At 47.6% G+C, this 20,196-nt stretch overlaps 1 protein-coding gene across 4 annotated transcripts in view; it reads right to left on the reverse strand.

Annotated features, from left to right (window-relative positions):
* Window positions 1-20,196, reverse strand: part of LOC129692845 (core histone macro-H2A.1) — a 63,463-nt gene that overhangs the window by 27,102 nt on the left and 16,165 nt on the right. For all 4 annotated transcript variants that reach the window (XM_055629367.1, XM_055629366.1, XM_055629364.1 and 1 more), the window contains exons 3-4: window positions 6,370-6,476; window positions 5,794-5,991 (exon numbers count right to left, since the gene is read on the reverse strand). In XM_055629367.1, coding sequence (XP_055485342.1) covers window positions 5,794-5,991; window positions 6,370-6,476 — 305 coding nt within the window. The remainder of the gene's footprint in view (window positions 1-5,793; window positions 5,992-6,369; window positions 6,477-20,196) is intronic.

Below are 20,196 nucleotides of genomic sequence, written 5' to 3' on the forward strand. Positions count from 1 at the left end.
CCCTAGATTATTAGCGTACACTGGTCCTGAGAAAGGCCCAGCAGGAGAAAACTGAGGTGTGGCTGAGGCATAGCTCATTGGACAAGAGCTGCCTAGACAATGGGTATTACAGATGCTCTGCTTCTCAGGACAGCAAGCTCAGGGCAAGGCCTGCACCCTATCCATGTGCGCGTTTAAAATTCACATCCAGAAGCGCTGACACATTAGCAGTTTGCCTTGAACTGGAAAAAAAAACATGAAGTTCTGCTGATTGCTTTAGCAGTGAGGACTGCTTTGGCAATGACACAGCTAACGCCTTCTGTAAACTAAATAAGATAAATTTAAATCTCCAAGTTTTTAAGATAAGACAAAAGCGCTTTATCAAGAAAAAGCAGCACCAGCAGAGGTATACTCCCATTGGCACTGACTAATTTTTCTAATACTTGGAATTTATGTGGCCTGACTCACAGGAGAGAAGCAAGTATAAGCAGGAACTGCATGGAAGCCACTGCCTTTGTGATCTACTTCTCGGGAATGAAGAAAGTGAAGACTGACAAAGCCATTCATAAGTCTGATGCTTTCAATCCTCTGCTTTCAACAAAGCTGAAGAAATATCTGTTTTAACAGCTGGAGCCCTCTGAAAGGCACACTGCCAGCCCCTGGCTGATGGCGGCGTACCAGCTCGGCTGCTGCTCAGTGGCGAGTGTGGCTTGCTGACAGTAGTGATGCCTGGTAAGAACACAGCTCCACGCGCTCTGTACCTCTCTGTAAACCTCAGCCCATTCTGAAAGGCTTCTCAGAACATTTGTACTGGGAATAAAGAAGATAGAGTGCAGTGTTGTAACAAATCTCTTTTCTCATATCATCATCCTAGGGAACAAGATTTTCAAAGTACTTACAGTTCATGCTATAGAGGATGCTGACCTTTGTCTCAACTCAGCAATTCATACATCTTAGGACCCTTGAGCCAACTAGGGAGGAAGTCGTTCATTCTACAAGATACTTTTCTAATAACATTTAACTTTTCTAAAATAGCTATTAAAATCTGGAATGCATTTGTTGTTCAAGTAAATGTATATTACTAAGTGTGTTAGCTATACAATCTTGGAAAATGTCCATCATTGTATAAGGCCACAAGAACTATTTCAACCGAGTTGAAATACAGTGTTCTGCTACAGAAGTCATCAGGACACTAGGCATAAAGATGCATTACATGAGGCTAGTGAAACGGTTCAGCAGGTAAAGGCACAAGCCAAACAAGCCTGGCGACTTGAGCTTGAGCCCCAGGACCCATGTAAGCATGTAGGAAGAAAAATGAATCCAAGAGCTTGTCTTCTGACTTCTGTACTCGAATGGTGGCACATGCAAACACACACACAGCACAGGCATGCACGTGCGCGCGCGCGCACACACACACACACACACACACACACTTTTACTAAAATGTTAGAATTAAATTCTACAGCATAAATGAAAGGGAGGTAAGTAAAAACACAAATTTTACAATGCTAGCACACTGCTCTGTGTATTTTTACTTGATAGCTGACTCTACTAGCTCCATATGAAAATTGATAAAACTTTATAAATGATAACACATGGACATACCCAAATATCCTTAAATTTCTTATGAAAAGTCTACCCGACTTTAAATGTATAGCCACAGTGCTTTCTGAAAATTCATTTAGGACATATGCGAGCAAAAGGGCTTGAACACTATTCTAGTCGGTACAGTGTCACTCATAAGGGGAAGTCATTGGCCCATGACTAGGAATGGGACACAGGTGTCTCCCCGAGGGCTACACAGATAGGGAATTAGTGCTGGGCTGAGCACACTGTCTTCGAAGTGGTGAAAGGCCTTGTGGGCTGGTGTCAGTCAGTCAGCTGTCAGAGCTTGTTTCTGTGGAGATGCAGTCTAGTTCCTACCGGTCTCACACAAGGCAGCAGCCGGTGTAACCTGAGCCTTAAGCTGTGAGGATGCTGGTGGCTCTCAGCAGGGATTTGTTAAGACTGTGGCCTCACTTAGCCTGAGGTGAATGGCTTTGCAGTCCTCTACCATCAGAACAGGACGAGTCCTGCCAAGAAGCAGCCCACAACAGGACACACAGCAGTACTCTCTGAACTTGTAAGTTCTGTGTTTGAATCCTGGCTCTGCTAGCTGTGTGACCTGGGTAAACTGAAAACTGCTTGCCTTTCTTTAGATTCCTCACTGGGAAATAGAACTGAGGCTAGAGAGCTAACTGAATTAGAGAAATCAGTCATGTGCTACACAGAACCATCTACTCTGCAGAGACCTTGAGCCTTTCAGAAGCAGCAGAAGCCCCAGGGAACTTACAGTCAGCCCCACTACCCTGCATGCAAGAAGCAACTGCATTCCAGTCATAGCTGTGTCCTAGTGAAGCCTACTGCCTGCAATCACATCACTTCCTATTGTCTTGGGGAAAAAAACAAACGTGCCTTTTCTTTCATGAAGTGGTCACACAAAGTAGTAAGTTTTTTTCTGATCCAAGCTTGGAAGAAAGATCTAAGCAATTCCATTTAATTCAAATGACAAAGATTTTTAGAATCTTACATTTTGTATGTAAGTGTTGTATGCTGGACATGCACAGGACTATTTTGAAAAAGACTAGCAGGCCAGAGTCAATTTGGAGTCACACTTAAGACTGTTGAACTTAGTGTTGCAAATGATGGAGTGTCAAAAACATAAATGGAACCCATCAACCAAGTTCCCCTGTGCTTCACTTCCTACCCATCACCAAAAGGCGGCAGATTGTCAGGGTGACAGTTCCTCATAGGAACCAACTCCTTTCTTTTATATCCATTAATACAGTGGCTCTCAACCTACCTAACGCTGCAACCCTTTGACGCAGTTCCTCGTGTTGTGGTGACCTCAACTATAAAATAATTTTGTTGCTATTTAATAACTCTAGTTTTGCTACTGGCAGGATTGTAATATAACTATCTGATAGGCAGGATATGTGATGTGAGACCCACAAGAGTCTCCACCCACAGGTTGAGAACTGCCCTGATAGCATATTAATCACTTAATATGCACTTAATACTTAATATGAAGTATTTATTCTTCAGAAAAGAGGCATTCACCAAAATCAGCCTGGTCTTTTGGCAGGTAGTGAACAGCAAGAACTCCCTCATCACCTTCTTCACATGGGACAAGGGAGGGTTTGGGAACACAGCAGGCAGAAAGAGAACTGGCAAGGTCAGGGCTGACGCAGGTCCCAACAACACACACTGTTCCAAGTGCTTTGCATGAGTTCTCTTGTAAGCCTCCCAAGTTCCCTGTGTTGTAGCTTCACTTCACAGATGGGGAAACTGAGCACCATAAGGAACTCGCCAAGAACACACAAACAGCATAATTAGGATATAGCCAGGTCACAGACCCCAGCCCTTCCACTTCTGACACTAGCCTAGATGGCCAAAATAGTGGTTATGGGGCTAATGTCTTAAACATCTAGGATAGGAAGGGTTTCCCACACCTGTATGTTTTTATACACACAGGCTTTCTGAAAACATATAAAGGCCTTATGGGATTCATTATAGAATGTGATGAGGGCAAGATCTTTTTTTTTTTTCCTGCATACTTTTTTTTTTCTGCCTGCCAAACTTACATACATTACTTGTACAAAAATACACTATGCAATATGCCCAGTCACTGGCTTATAGGGCTGGAACAGACCCTGTCATTTTATGGGCTACGGCAGACCAAGGTAGAGAGGGGGGGCAGACTTGCCTGAGGCCACCCAAGTAGGAAGAGCCTAGGGCACAGCCAGAGCTCTGGACTTGAGTCCAGTAGGGTTTCTGTCTCCTCTCACTGCTCCCACTGTAGCTGACTCAGCTGTCAAACTGGAGACTTTCAAAACCTTCAAATTATATAGAATTGAGGGAGGAAATTATGATTTGGACTTCCAGTGTTGACACTTGAAAAATACCAACTCCCTTTCAGTGCAAGTGTTTTGGCGTGTCCCTGAGGTGGGGTGCTCTGTGCACGCCCCTGGAAAGGTGCTTTCCAGAATGCGCCACGGCAGCATGGAAGTGCCGGGCCCTCCACTCTTTCGGGGAGCTGACACCACAATTTACATTAAACAAATGTTTTGAAAATTAGCTGTTCACGGTTCCAATTTCAGCTTCCCCCAGGGTTTAGAGTTAGCCAAATACTGGTACAGTAAGCAGACAATGTGTTTTATTGTGTGGAGGAAAAACAGACCACCATCACAGGCTCCCTGCTTTTGTAATCAAGGGAAAAGTTGATTATTGACATATGGTTATTAGAAACATAGCTACTAGGGGCTGGAGGGACACAGACACACATACACACACACACACATGAATACACATGTTATATACACCAAACACACAAATAAACTCACACAGCTATACAGCACACGCACACACACACACACACACACACACACACACACACACACACACACCACACACAAATGCAATCACACACATACACAGCCTGCACACACGTGCACAGTCACCCACACACTCCAGAAAGAACAAATTCCTGGTATTGAATATGCAGGAAAATTCTGGAAAATCACTGGGCAGAAATCGACAGGAGAAGACTAGGGTCAAGGGGAGTAAGGCTCAGCCAGGTTTGCTATAGGCATTGCATCTCAAGACCGTTCAGGTGGCACAACCTGAGTGCATACAAAAGAGCAAGGCTTAGATGCAGCCAAGGTAAGGGCCAACTCCGAAACCTGTACCTCATTCCAGGACCTTGGTGTGGGCAGCCAGGCCCCCAGGGTCCATGTTCAAAGAAGAAGAGCCTTGGCTTCTCCGTGTTTCTTCTAACACTCCAAAGGAGCACCCTGGCGCTGGCCCTGCTTCCTCGGCCCTGCCTTCCTACCAATTGCAAATACAGGGAAGGGACACGCTCACTTTATAGGGAGCAGAAATGAATAAAGAACATTTTGTGGAGTCCCTGTTCTGCCTGCCCCCACCTCCTCCAGAGCTCCTCAGCAAGGTGGAATGCACGTATCTCGAAATACTGGCTGCTCTTCAAGGTCAGCTTTCTCTTTCCAGGAGTGGGGACAATTCTGAGCCTTGGAAAGGAGGGATGTATACGGATTCTGACTTCAGGGCAGTGTTATTTGCATCCACAAGTGTGGTGAGGAGACATAGTGCCTTCTCCCCAAATAACACAGCCCCCAAAACAGTGCAAACAGAAGGGGACTTTTTCCTCCTTCCCCATCAAAATAACTCTGGGCGAATGCTTGAGGGTTGTCCTCTCCACAGAGGACCAGCATCTAAGACACTGCTCGCAGGTGAAGCTATGTTTGTGAGGAACTGCTAGAAGGCTGCACTGCTTTTCTTTCTTGACCAAATCAAGTCTGAAAGGCAACCGTCTGGAGTGCTCCTGCTGGAGCATGCCCAAAGAGGACACGTAGCCATGGCAACAGAAAGAGATTGTACAACTCAGCATCAAGGCATGCGGGCAGATGGCTCTCTGAAGACTGTATAATGGATGATCGCTGGCACAAGAAAACCTTTGCATAGGCCTGTGCATCTGTGTGGAGGACCAGGAGCAGGAGCTGTGTGCCTAGGCTACCAGATGCCTCCAGTTTCTTCCTGGAAGACCACTACCCACACACAAGTCCACAGAGGTTCTGTCCTCCAGGCTGTGCCCAGGTTCCATGAGACACCCTTGACTAGACAGTGAGTTGGACCCCACATTTCCTCTCAGTCAGTCCTCCCCCTCCCCCCGCCATCAGAGATCAGCTCTGAGGAAGGGCTAGGGACCCCCTGTGATCCTTTTTACCCCATCCCACACATCCCTGCCAGATCCCATACCTTAGACTTCCGGGCTCCTTTCTTGCCTCCTGTTTTCTTGGCCACTGGCTTCTTCTGGGATGGAGACTTGGCCTTTTTGGCTGGTGGAGGGGTGATGATGGCTTCCAACTTTCCTTTGGATCCTCGCTTCTTCGCTAGCAACTCAGGATGGATATTCGGCAACACACCCCCGCTGGCTATGGTGACTCCTTTTAGCAGCTTGCAGGAAAACCAAAGTCACAGGTGGGGAGTCAGACCATCCTGCTCCAGGAGTGCTCTGCCTGACTCAAGAAGTCAGCCCTGCTCATACAAAACTGCTCTAGGCTGGTTCAGCTCCTACCTCTGGGACAGCTGCAAGGATGCTGACAGGAGTCAGACCTATGACATAGCAATCAAGCCCTTGAGCCCCCACTTAGTCAAATTTATACTATCATTCCTCCCGGGAGACCCAAGCACCTATGTCATCTCCCTACCCCACTTCCAGTGAAGCCCCAATAGGCAAGAAGCTGCTCAGAGTCTTGCCAGCTACCACAGGCCCCTGCCCGGGTGGTCTGAGTGTATACTAGCATGTCTGGGGGCAGGCTGGAGAACCCATACCTGGTTTAGCTCTTCATCATTGGCCACAGCTAACAGGATGTGCCGGGGTGTGACCCGTCCCTTCTTGTTGTCTCTTGCCGCATTGCCAGCCAGCTCCAGGATCTCAGCTGTAGGGCAGATAAAAAAAAGAGCCTGTGGTCATTTCAGGGCTTTAGAGAACTCATATTCCCCTACCAGGGCAGGAACGGACATAGGAAGTGGCCGCTTCAGGATGCAGCTCACCATAGGTGGGAATTCGGGTGTGTTCTTCGGTCAGTGCTTCTGGAGAAACCAGCAGAAACTTAGTAGAAAAGATGGGTGGGCTTTAAAAGTTCCACCTTTTGTTTTGAAAATGGAGAGGTTGGGGGGGAATAGGGACTCATGAAAGGCTGCTGAGTAAGTAAGTGGGGGTCTAGGACCTAAATCCAGCTCCAACTCCCATTTCCCAGACAGAACTGCATGTGAGGGGTGCTGGGATGTGGATGTGGACAAAAGGACACAATGCTTGGACTTCTAGTAATGAATCACTCATTCAAGGGAAGGGGGATTGATGCACAGTGTTTGAGAAATCTTTGATGCTTGAATCAAGGAAAAACCTGCACATGTGGATTTGAAATAAGGAAGCTGTGATTAGACTCATAAAGTCAATGATACAGTAACATAAAACAATTTCTGCAATTTTATCTTCAGTGCCTGAGATTCTCTCTTTCATCTCTGGGGCCCTGTAGACACTGATACCCCAACCAAGGATCATGCATGGAGAGGATCTAAAACCCCTGCTCAGATGTAGCCCATAGATTCAGTCTTCAAGTGGGTTCCCTAGTAAGGGGAGCAGGGGCTGTCTCTGACATGAGCTCAGTGGCTGGCTCTTTGATCACCTCCCCCTGAGTGGGAAGCAGCCTTACCAGGCCACAGAGGAAGACAATGCAGCCAGTCCTGATGAGACCTGATAGGCTAGGGTCAGATGGAAGGGGAGGAGAAACTCCCCTATCAGTGGACTTGGAGAGGAGCATGGGAGATGAGGGAGGAAAGGTAGGATGGGGAGGGGAAAAGAGAGGTGCCCACAGCCGGGGTACAAAGTGAATGAATTGTAATAAATAATTAATAAAAAATTTAAAAAAAACCCAAAACGGTGGGAATATTGCAGGCTCTAAAAAGCTAGAAACAGACCCAACTACAACACGTGACCTCAAAGGGACCCTCGAAAGCCACCTGGAGACAAGTGAGGAGGTCTGAACATGGGAGGCACACCCTGGGAATCATCTTTCCTGAGCTGGACGGTAGCATGGCCACTATGAAGGGAACAGTCTTGTTCTTAAGAAATGCATACTGTGGCTGGAAACTGCTCAGCAGTTATGATCACTGGCTGCTCTTCTTGAGGGTCTGCATTCAGTTCCCAGCACCCACATGGCAGCAGCTCACAACTACGGTGTAACTCTAGTTCCAGGGGACCTGGCTTCATCTTCTAGCCTCTGCTTACACTGCATGCACATACACAAACGCAGGCAAACCTTTATGCACATGAAATGAAAATAAGTAGAAATGGAAAAGGAAACTCGTGCTTAAGCATGTAGAAGTGGGGCGGCACACTGATGACATCCTGAGAGCACCGTGAGCATGGCTGAGTGTGGCAGCTGCGGTTAATCTGCATGTGGTCAGGGCCCCGTGTCAAAGAACCCTGTCCTTTGTACGGACTTGAACTTTAGAGACCTCAGGCGACTTGTCTAAATGAAAGTAGCTAGGCACAGAAGGATAAGTAAACACCGTATGAGCTTACTAAGATGCCAGATCTAAAGAAGTTTAACTTAAAAGCCAAGAATAGAAAATGATCAGCAGAAGCTGGGGTGGGGGCTGGGGATGAAAGGGGAAAAGATGGCCCAAGGGTACAAAGATTCGGGCATATTTTAGGGAAAATTTTAGCGATGTGCCCAGAATGGTGACTACAGTTGATAAAACTATGTATTTCCTAATCACTAACATATATTTTAAATGTCCCCCAAATGTAAACACAGGAATATGCAGGACAGACGTGTTAACCAGATTTAATCTACTCATTCTCCTAAGTATGCATGTACCAAAGCAGCACACTGTACCCTGTAGAATACAGATTTTTTTTGTAGATTAAGAATATTTCAATGAACATTTTTCAGCATTCTGTATGTCCAAAAGTTTCTCCAAATCAAAATCATGAGGGGACAAGACAAGCCTGGGAGACTGAGTCTAACCTGTAACTGATGCTTTATAGCCTCTTCTCCTGGCCTTCGAGGTGATCCTGTGGGAGCAGTACCTCTGGCAAGAGATCCCTCCCAACTCCCTGGCAGCACAGCTTGCCCATCTCATTCCTGCTTCCTCACTGTCTTCACAGGATGTGCACACTATTCCCAAGTGTTTCGTCTGTTGCCCACACCGTGTGTCTGCCTATGCCACCATCCTGCCTGTGATGTCCTTCTGGACCAACTCAGGCCTGGCCTGCTGGCAGTACACAAATTCTAATATTCCAGTTTTCTGTGTGTTCTAGATTACTCTGACAAAGTCGGTGCTTAGACGAGTCCCGGAATAAGCAGAGATAAACTGTGTGAAAACTAAGCCTGACACTTACAATACTAACAGTTGTCTACTGTGCTTGCCAGCCTAGCCTCAGGCCTGCCCTTCTCCTACCTCAGTTTCCAAGAGCTAGATGAGTATGGGCAGCACCATACTGGAGATGGCGTGTATATTTCTAAGATTAACAACTAAGCCCCATGCAAAATCCTGCTACAGATGTGTTCAGATGGGAGTGCTTGACCCCTCGTGAACACTGTCATGAGGGCAGTGGAACAGGGGAGGGGAATCAATCACGCTTGGAACGGTAGGTCACCTTCCCGAAATCCAGGAAATCATGTTGCTCACTCATCACATGGAGAGACATAGCCCTGTGTCTGGGAAGGGACACAAAGGCACTGAGGTTCCCATCTTACCAGCAGGAAGGGGACTAACGAAAGGCTGCACAGGCCAGAGCTCTAGGGAATGCCATAGCTGGGCTTCAGGGGTGTGAGGCAGGGAGGCTGGCCAATGCTGCAGGCACTAGCTGGAGGAAGTGCTCTTTGCCACCTCAGCCTCCCAGGGCTGCTCCCCAACCACCTCAGGACAGTGTAGTGCCTCAGGATGCCGGGGTCACACTGTCCTTGATTCTCTATGCAGGGAAGTGATAGAGGTGATAGAGATGAAACTAAAACCCTGAGCAGTGTGGGCCCCTGAGTTGGATAGGAAGGTGAGATGAGAGATGGAAAGAAAGCAACCAAATGCCCAGAAGTAAGCACCAGGTCAAGGGTGCGAGGACTCCCAAAGATCCTGAGGACATCTTCAGGGTCCAGGCTTTCACTAGCCTTCCCCCTGGGTTCTTGATTTCTAGCTCCAGTTTCAATAGCCTTAGTTTTCCCTTGGGAAACTTCAAGGACTCCTGGCACATTGCCAATTCAGCTTCAATTCAGAAATGCCAGCCTGGAGTCCTGTGGGAGTGGCAGTGAGGTGGGGGTAAGAGTCTAGGAATGGGAGTTCCTGGGAAAGAGTAGTGTGAGGGGGTCACTCCCTTGCCTTCTATACCAAGAAGCTGAAGTCCAAGGCTTCCTTTAAGCAAAACTCAGCAAGGTGCACACATCGAGATGGATGTCTGCACTTAGGTTCCTACCACCAAAGAGTGGGCCCTGGACTCCCCTCTTCACAACAGTGAGGAGGGACACGGAGAAACTCCAGCTCACAGAGCAACTGCTGTATCTTGTTTACTCTTGTGATTTTCCAGATGGATAGTAACCATAGCAACACTATCATCTGGGAACACACAAGGCAGAGTACTGCAAAGACACACCTTTTACAAGAAGCATGTTCCACACCCCATCAGCCTCTGCACTGCAGTGGGCAGAGGGCTGGGCATTTTGCAAAGGTTGAGAAAGATGGAGGACAGGTCCTGCCTGCAGCACAGGCTCAGCCCCTGCTGAGCAGCAGTTACACCCTGTGCCCAGTTTTAGAAACAGCAATAAAGTAAAAGCCTTTCCTGGCCAGGAATGGGCTGCCTGCTGCCCGGAGAAGGGGGGATATAAACTTCCAGCCACTCAACAAGACGGGCGGTTCCTGTTTGCTCTTCAGGGCACACTGGCCTTCATAGGAGGGATGAGGAGAGGATGACTGCCTCAAGACTGTGGCAAGGCATACACTACCAGAGGAAGGAGATCCTGAGGTTTGCTCTGCAGAATGCAGACCTCTCCTTGGTGAATTACATGGAGAGCACAATCATGGAAGCCCTGAGCTGTATCCCATACCCCTGGGGTAGGCCCATAGCCCCACCAAGGGGCACCTGCTAAGCTGGACAAGAGCCAGCTCTTGCCTCTGCCCCAGCCCTCAGGCACCAATGCCTTCCTACATGGGGGATACCTGCTCCCCATTCACCTCACATTTGGAAGGTCTTGTGCACCTCCAGATGTTTTGCTTTTGGCTAGCTGAAGGGAAACACAATTCTGAGAAAGAGACACAGAAAAATACCCAATTTACAAACACAAAGCCTTCTCCATGATTTCTAAGGCTCAGTCCCTGGATGCCTCCTCAGAGGGCTATTTAGGAGCTACACCCTGGAGGAAAAATTAAAAAAAAAAAAAAAAGCGGAACCTGTGAGGAACCACAGAAGGCTGGGGTGGGGGCATTAGGAGGGAAGAGGCAGGAGCCCTCATCAGGCCCTCCACCTCCTGCAACTTTCTCCCTGGCCAGACACAGGTTAACTCTAATGACTAATGACCAATACTTGGCCTCGTGTGGGGCCCACAGTGCATGAGGTCCGCTCTGGGGAGGATTCTAAATATGGTAAAAGTCCCCAAGCAGAACAACTGTGTGTGCCGTGCTGCTGAGCAGCTTGATAGCTGTTCTTTTAATGCTGTCTTGAGATCTGACTTGTAAGACACACAAGCATCCCACTCTTGGGCAGGTCTAGGGTGAGACAACTCATGAGCAACTGCCTCCTGGCTTTTGGTGACTAGTGATGCGGCCTTGTCTCCTCAGAGCCCAAAGCTTCTGGCCTCATTGAACATGATGGTTTTAGGGCAACATGACAAGATTCCCAAAGATTCTCACAGCCCTGGACATGGCCATGCTTTCGCAGCCTGTCCATCTCTGGGACAGCTGGCTGAACAAGTCTGACAGCCCTACTTCTCAAGTATGCCCCAAGACCAAAGTTTTACAACCTAACCCCTCCCCCTCCCCACAGCAACATCTTGAACTGAACCAACTCTGCTTCATGGAAGCATTTCGTCTACCTTCCTTTAGGGAGATGAAGTCATGGCTTGCAGAATTAGACTCTAACAGCTAACAGGTGATGTGGTGAGGCTGCGCCAAACTCCAAACACAAACCTTGCAACAGGAAAGAATCTGGGGCTTTTACCGAGCTGTTTGAAGCATCTTGTCTAACGAAAGAAAGATTGAAACTAACAATCAGAAATCAAAGAAAGCAAATGCTCATGTAATCCCAAAGAGAATACAGATATCTGCTACAGAGCCAACAACATGACAAGGAATCTGTTTATTGTATTTCTTTTGATTCCTCACCCCTCCACTGACTTCACTAAGTTCAGAACTGGGACACCATTCCACAAGGCCTCAACCCCATCAACCCAATTGGAGCTGACTCTAGGAGCTTCCTGTGTCCTGACTACACCTTGGCCCTCTCCCATTCTTCCAGGGGACTGGGGTGTCTGCAGCCATGTCCACCACAGAGCCCACTGCTATGGGGCAAGGAGATGGTGGAAAGGAAAGCCAGCAAGGCTGTCCCCTTGGTGGAGCTCTGTGTCACAGCAGAGTTTCCTGTTGCTGGCTTATCCCTCCCTGGCCTACTTCCACCCTGCCCTGGGCTCACAGAGGAACTGGGTATGCCTCAAAGTAAGGGTTACGCAGGCATTACAGACAGTCTTGCAAAGTGAGCTGCTCACTGCTTCCTGCAAGGCCCACTCAAGCTAATCCCTGCTATCAGTTCCACAAACTAGGTGGCCTCTGGGCCAGTCCCACAAAGACTACCCACAAGACAGAACTGCCGCCTACCTTGGGAGTCTTTAAAATACATTCCACTGGGCACTCTTTTGCACATGTCAAAGTAAAATCATTTGACATGCGTGTTAACAGAAGAGAGATACTAGGATTGTTGGCAATCATTGCCTAACTGTAACCCACCTGGCAATCCCAATTCTTGAGTAGCTCCACTGCCAGGAAACACTCTCTCACCTTTGCAGATCTGAGCTTCCACTTAGAGCACCTTGCAGGTGGCCTGCAGCAATGGGCAGCAGCTATGAGTGTGCCATGACTGGCACTAGGTCTGCTGTCAGGCAGGGCCTGATTCTTAGCTCCAATAACTGCTGTGGCCAAGACAACACCCAACCTCAGTTTCCTATTCTAGCAAACAGGGACTGAGGTTTGTAGGGTTGAATTACTATGTAAAATGCTCAGTAAATATGTGATACTATTTACTATAATACCCTTATGACAAGGGGAAGAGAAGAAGGGGGAGGGTGAGTAAGGGAGGAGATAGCAGCAATAAAGCCATGATTACTAGGAAAAGAAACTAGGCTTCCTTTCCACTGGTTTCTTCCATCTAAACAACTGGGCGAACAGATGTATATGAGAAGCAAAAGCAAGAGAAATGCAACAGAAAATCTGGTGTTTCCTCCCCAGCACTTTATCCTTTGCTGTTACACTTAACAGTTTACATATGTTTGAAAAATGCACTTGAACTCCATTAACCTCATCCTGCCAGACCTGCCTTGATAGAACACAGCACACCCAGGCAGCCGCACAGGCGGGCTCTGCCTCAGGATGGGGTCTGGGACTTTCATCTGACCCCAGCAGGGGGCACCAGGGCAAGGCAAAACCAGTGCTGAGGCCATAGAGGAGGAGGAAAGGGAGGTGGTCTAAGAAAACCAGTCCCATCCCTGGCCGGTGCTGGGCAGGGTCCCCTGCACCACCAACCACTTACTTTCAAGGTCTCTGAATTAATTTACAAGGAAACCGTTAATGTGTATGTTTGTTTTAACATGGAAAACCACAGCCATTTGTTCTTGATTCAGCCCAGGAAGGGTGAACAATCAGATGTCTGCTGAAATGAGATGATTTAAAAAGTATAACGCAAAGAGGAAGCTTGTTTAAAAAGCCCCTGCTTGGAACCATTTCCCAGATGGACTTGTAGAGAGGCAACCAGGCACAGAAGCCCCAGACTGCATTGCTGTGGGTACAGCATGGCCATGGGGAACCAGAATCAGAGAGAAGTCAGGGACACATGGAAAGAAATCAAAACAAAAGTGCAAAATGGCACTGCTCCGTGCTTTCCCACAGGCTTTAGCTACCGCAGGTCACAAGGGCCCTTAGCCACTCCTCCCAGCCTGTCCCTCTCACAGCAAGTTTACAAGCATGGGGACCTTCAGGTTGCTGTCCATGGCTGAGTATTTCTGGAGGAGTAACAAATGGAGCAAATGCTGCAAAAGGAAGGACTCCAAGAGGGACTGCAGCTTCTGGGGGCCACCCTCACTAGCCTCCCCTCTGTCCTATCCGTGGGCTCCTGAGGCTAGGGGCTCAGGCTAGGCTATCCAGGGCTCAGTGTCCGAGCCCTGGCATAAGCTCTCCATTAGCATTCCATTCTATACCCCCCCTTCTTTGAGGGGACCAATGAAGGGACATTGGTCCAGTCTCTTGCCCCCCACTTCCTCCCCAGCACCCCTGAGCAACACAAGTTTTCACTGGGGGCCAGGGCAGGCCTTCCCTCTCTGAGGCCTATGGGGTTCCTCCTGAAGCTCTTGGCTGTGCAGATGCTCCCTAGCAACATGCTTGTTCTGTGGCTGCCAGCATGGCCAGGTCCTCTCCGAAACCCCAGCAAAGGTCACCCAAAGACCATCCCCTCCTTGGTCATATAGCATTTCCCACTCATGCTCTAGATTTCCCTCACTCTTGGCTGGGTGCCTGTCATCCTGCAGTCTCTAGCCCATGCAGGTCCTTACGCACACACTGGTAGTCTCCAGTGAGTTGCTGCCTTAGGTAAGGTGTCCTCATGTTCTCCATGAATGCAGATTCTGACTTTCAGCAGCAGTATCCAGATTTACAAAAACACAGACAAATGATCACCGAAGTCTACCTCAGCTTCCGATTATACATTCGGAACATCACTCAGGGCAGAACGAAGATGTAGAGGGACTGAGTTTCCAAATGGCTATTCCAGGCAAAATGGGAGCCCTGTAAGGAGCCTGGCTTCTACTGAGATCCAGACAGACAGGTGTATGAGCACACTCTGAGAGGGCACCAAATAGCCCAGCAAGCTGCTGAAGGGCCTGAGAACCCACACTTTCCAGCCACTAAATGGAAGATGTGACTGCCTAATTAACAAAGAAGGGGCTGGGGTGTCAGAAGAGAAGGAAGAAAGGGAGGGACTAGGGTCAGAGCAGCCGGCTGAGAGGAGCAGCCTGGCAGATCCAAGGAGGGAGTGTGTCACCTGTAAGAGGCGGGGTGATTCATACCTTTGGTCTTGATGCAGCTCATTATAGCACTGAGGAATTACCTTTTGTTTTCACAGTATTTGGGGGTTGACTAGATTTAGGAACCAAGAGTATTGTAAATGTCTCTCCCCGGCCACTGTCATTTCAGTGGGAAACCTGGGGAGTGATTCTACAGCATCAAAAAGCCCTCGGTGGCTTTTAGGGGCAACAGGTGAAAGTGGTCTGTGTGAGCCTTCCAAACCCCACCCGTCTGCCAGCAACAGCTGCCCTGTCAGGTGCCGTCTTCACGCAGGTGTGGCCCACAGCTCTCGAGCTCTTCCTAAGTCGGCTTCACATAACATGCAGGGTCCAGAGCTTCCCAGCAGCACAGGGCACCACCAGCCCAGCCCCTCCCGAAGCTCAGCACCCTGACTAGCCTCCTCGCCCTGCAGTAAAGAACGGTCCCATGAAGCTGTGGGACGCCAGGCCCTGTGCTGAAGCTAAGTATGTTACTGGAGAGAAGCAGAAGAGGGCACGGTCCCTACCCTGGAGTCACAGAGGCGGCCTCTCACACGGCTGACTCTGGGTCCTGACTCCAGCACCCAGCTCGTGCTCCTGGTCAGGGCCTACTGAGTCTTTCACAGGTGGGTCATTCCAGGTGAGTTCCTGAATGGGAGGCCTGAGCACTGGCATGGTCGGGAGGCGTGAAAGGCAGGCGTTCTCCACGGCCCTGGCCTGGTTTCATCTATTCTGCCATCCCAGAGGAAGGCAGGCCAGGCTGGCCCGGGGTGCTGACAAGCCCTGCCCCCAAGTCCCCAGTGAAGACTGCGCTCAGTGAAGGGGTTGATTACAGAGCCTCAGGTTCTCCCAACTAGAGCGGCCTGTGTGCACCCTGTGGACCCATTAGCCTCTTGGCACGCTAGTTTTTCTTTCCACTTCATTTTCTGTATTTATTCTGGAATACCAAAGGAAAAGAGCAACTTCAGAAAGTACATATATAAAAAACAAGGGAGACACGGGTAGACAAAGTGCTGGGAGAGAGATGTTATGCGTTACTGAACATCCCTATCTGTGAATTTTACTATGGGAACTTACCTACTAAAGGAAATAAATTCAACAAAAGACAAGGCAATGCATGCCACTGGGTATGAGAAACTGCTACAAGGAAAAAGTATATGACAAGACAGACCAATAAAGCAGAAAAGAGATACAGGGGGAAAGGATGGAATGTCTAATTAATTGGGACGGGATAACCAGCTTACAATAGGAAATAAAATGCGGATTGATCTTTATCTTACTCTACACATCAGGTAAGCTCCAAATGCTTCCAAGTAAGAATACGAAAAGAGAAACCATTCAAAATAGAGGCCTATGGGAAGGGAGAGGCATTTTCTTCAGTGATGTAAGTGACTATCCACCATTCTCACACAGGCAACCCTAATTAAAGTCAGTGGTGCACAGACACAGAGGAGCTTGAAAGTAGGAGGGAAGCCTGAAGCCTGTTGGACCAGAGTGCTACAGGAGCAGAAGAGGGATGAGAAAGGGTGACAGAAGTCAAAATGCCCAAAATGCATTATATATATGTACAAATTGTTACAGAGTATAACAACAATTATACACACACACACACACACATATATACATATGTGTGTGTATAAATGTGTGTATACATATATATACACATATATATATATACACATATATATACACACACATATGTGTGTATATATATGTGTATATATATCTGGATAGCTGGATCAATGGCTTAGCAGATAAAGACTCTTGCCACCAAGCCTGATAACCTGAGTTCAATCTCGGGAACCTAACTCCCAAAAGTTGTCCTCTGACCTCCACACATGCCACAGAAGCATGCTCATGTACATACACACACATACAAAATAGGTATGAAGTTTGTGTGCGTGTGGATGAATGTACGTCCTATCTCCCAAAGAGCCGGGAGGGAGAAGCTATGTGTTACTATCAGGGCTGGAGAGATGGCTCAACAGTTAAGAGCTCTGCCTGCTCTTGTAGAGCACCTTGGGTTCAGTTCCCAGCACCCACATGGGGGATCACAACCATGTGTAACTCCAGTTCTAAGGGACCAGACCCCCCCCTTCTGACCTCCACAGGCACTGAACACAAAGGGTGTGCTTACATACAGACAGACAAAACACCCATGCACATAAAACTAAAATAAATAAATCTTTTCTTAAGATTTCATATTATCATTTAAAGATATGTAGTAGCTGTAAAACTTATTTAAATATGATAATTGAGAAATAAGTAAAAGCAAGAAGTCATATTAAAATGAATGTAAACAAGCCAACTGTTTTAAGAGCTCCAGCAGAGCCTAGGAGAAATTGCAGTATGGCACGTGAAATGCAAACACTGTGGACCAGGCTGGGAGATGACTCGGTGGCAAAAAGCACTTTCCACAGACTCTGAACACCCATATCCAAAACAGCCCACAAGGTGATGCGAGCTCCTACGGCAAGATGGTGGCAGAGACCGGAGTATCACCCAGAGGCTTCCAGGCAGCCTGGAGTACACAGTGCAGCAGCGAAAATGAGAGACCTTGCCTCAAAAACACAGATGGTGAAGACTGTGTTTCACACACACACACAGGCCTTGTGACACGGGCCCGCCAGGACATGTACATCTCACATGGTACAGTTTCCTGGCTGAATCACAGGCTACATGTCATTGGTGAGAGAGCCAATAAACTGGAGAGCCGTGGAGGGCACCCGCCCAATCAGAAGTACTTATCTAGAAAGTTCATAAGAACTTCTGAAAAACCAGTAAGATGAACAGACAAGAAAGTGGAATGAAATACTAATACAAGTTAAATTTGTAATCTATGGAGACCGAGATATCATCAGTTTCCCCAACAACCTGAGAATATTCACCATGAACACATATGAATCCCAGGTGGGAAGAAAGGACATTAAGGCTGTGCCATGCTTTGTGAAACCAACATAGATTTCAAGATGCTATAAGCTCCTATTGGCCCAAGAAAAACAGACCCTTCATGTAGAGCTTGTCTGTTCTGTAGATACTGGCGGCATGAAGAAAAAGTTAAGAGCACCCTTCAAGAGATGTCATGAAGACACGGGCAGCCTCCCTACTCACTAAAGCTTTTAGGCACTTGCTGTACCTTCAATAAGGCAGAGATTTTCAACAACACTCTAGATGTGTGAACAGCTACATGTAAAAAGAACTAGTCTCAACATAGATATTACACTCTAGGCAAAAAAAAAAAAAAAAAAAATTAACTCAAAGTAGACCACAGATATAACTGTAAAGGACAAAACCTATGAAGCTGGAAAGTGACAAAGGGGAAAACCTAGATGACTTTGGGTCTGATGATGAACACAATTAAGGCTCATCTGTGAAAGAACAAATCGAAAGGCTAGACTTTGTGAAAATTAATTTTTCTGTCCTATGAAGATGCTGTCCAGGGCTAGAGATATAGCTCGATGGCAAAGCACTTGCTTAGCACATGTGATGTTCTAGGCCCCAGAACCACATTAACAAAACAAGCAAACAGACGCTGTCAAGAGGATCAGCGTTCTGAGTGTGGTGGAGATGCCGAGGCAGGGCGGTTCTAACATGGATATGTAGTGACTTCTAGGCTACCATGGGCTTCAGACTTCCAAATGGGGGAATGGTAGGGCTGGGTGTGGTGGCACAAGCCTTTAATCCCAGTGCCTGAGAGGCAAATCTCTGAGTGTGGGGCCAGCCTCATCTACACAATGAGTTCCAGGCAAGCCAGGGCTACACAGTGAGACTCAGTCTCAAAACAAACATGCAAACAAGCCTAAACAATGAGGCTTTCTCCTTTCTGACCTAAATGTTGTGCTCCAGCCCTGGGCGAGAAAGGGTCCTAGAACAATTATTTCAAGGAGATCCTATCTGCATGTTCCTGGACAATTCCACAGACTTTTTAGGAAAGCCAGATTAACTGGCATAATCTCTAACAACAATCTATACATGTCTATATGCACAGATAAGTGTAATCTTCACCCCTCATCAAAGAAGCTTCACTTTGCTACAGAAAGACCTTACAGAAAAACCACAACCAGCTACAAACAGTTGTAGAACCCAGTCTGAATGAAATCATCTACAAGAGATTCCTGCACCAAAGGCTCAGGAAGCACCACAGTAAAGGGGGCAAAACAATGATAAGGGCCAGCGGATCAGGGAGTTTGCTTTGAAACTGAGTCTCCTAGGAAGGCCAGAAGCTACACCCAGAAAGCCCCCCAACATGACTGCACAAGTGAGCTGAACAAGGACAATACCAATGGACACGCCAAAGTGGGTAGAGGAGACCCACAATGCCTGGGAGTAGGAGATGGTCTTCCCCAGGGGAAAGCAAACCAACTGGCTGCCAACTGCCAAACGGTCAGCTCTGAGAGTATACATACAAATAACATATGGACTGAACAGGTTATATTTAGAAATACACACACACACACACACATGCAGTAACAGTGAAAGAGGCCATAAATTTGAAGGAAAGTGGGGAAGGCTTGGAGGGAGGAAAGGGAAGGGAGAAATAAAAAGCGAGGGAGGGGCGGAGGGAGGCAGGGAAGAACTAAAGCTAGATTAAGTAAGAAAGTCCAGGACAGCTTAGGCTACACAGGAAAACCCTGTCTCAAAAAAGAAAAAAAATAAGGAGGAGGAGAAGGAGGAGGAGAGGAAAAGAAAGGAGAAGAGGAGGAGGAAGCTGCCACTGTCAACGCTTCTATGAGAACTAAGTCTGGGAGCTCCACAGCAGAATCATGTGAAGAGGAGGAAGCCAGTCTTCGAGCTGTGCTGCACCTCCACGGCTTGAAGGAAGACCACCCTTGGCTTCAAGACTCTTCCCTCCAAACCCCAAAGCACGCCCCAACAGAATCTGTCGACCCCACTCTTTTAGGGAAGTAGTGCTAAACTGACTTTTTCAAGGGCTCCTTGGAGCCATCCCTCACCCCTAAGGAGCCTGGAGGACTGAGAGGTCACAGGCGGTCACTGGTCACAGTTCCTTAATCTCCTTAATCACCTGACAGTTCACTGGTTAAAAAAAAAAAAAAAAAAAAAAAAAAAAAAAAAAACAGGCACCGATACAAACAGACACTACTGACAGTTTATGCTAGTAACAAGCTAACAGACTGTTTCCCGTGCCACAGCGGACTGCACAGCCAGCTGCTCCCGGTGGTTGGTGGGGTTACAAGTGAGTTTCAGCTTCCGAACTTTCCGACAGAAAATACTCACAAAGCCAGGAAAGGAAACAATGTATCCAAATGCCCTCCGGCTAGTGAACTTTCACTTTCACAGCCACATTTCTTCTAGTAGCAATCCCCTAACTCCTTAAAAATTTTTACTTCGAATTTGTTTT

The sequence above is a fragment of the Psammomys obesus genome, unplaced genomic scaffold, assembly GCF_907164565.1.
Source record: "Psammomys obesus unplaced genomic scaffold, mPsaObe1.curated_primary_1811, whole genome shotgun sequence".
NCBI classification, from domain to species: Eukaryota; Metazoa; Chordata; class Mammalia; order Rodentia; family Muridae; genus Psammomys; species Psammomys obesus.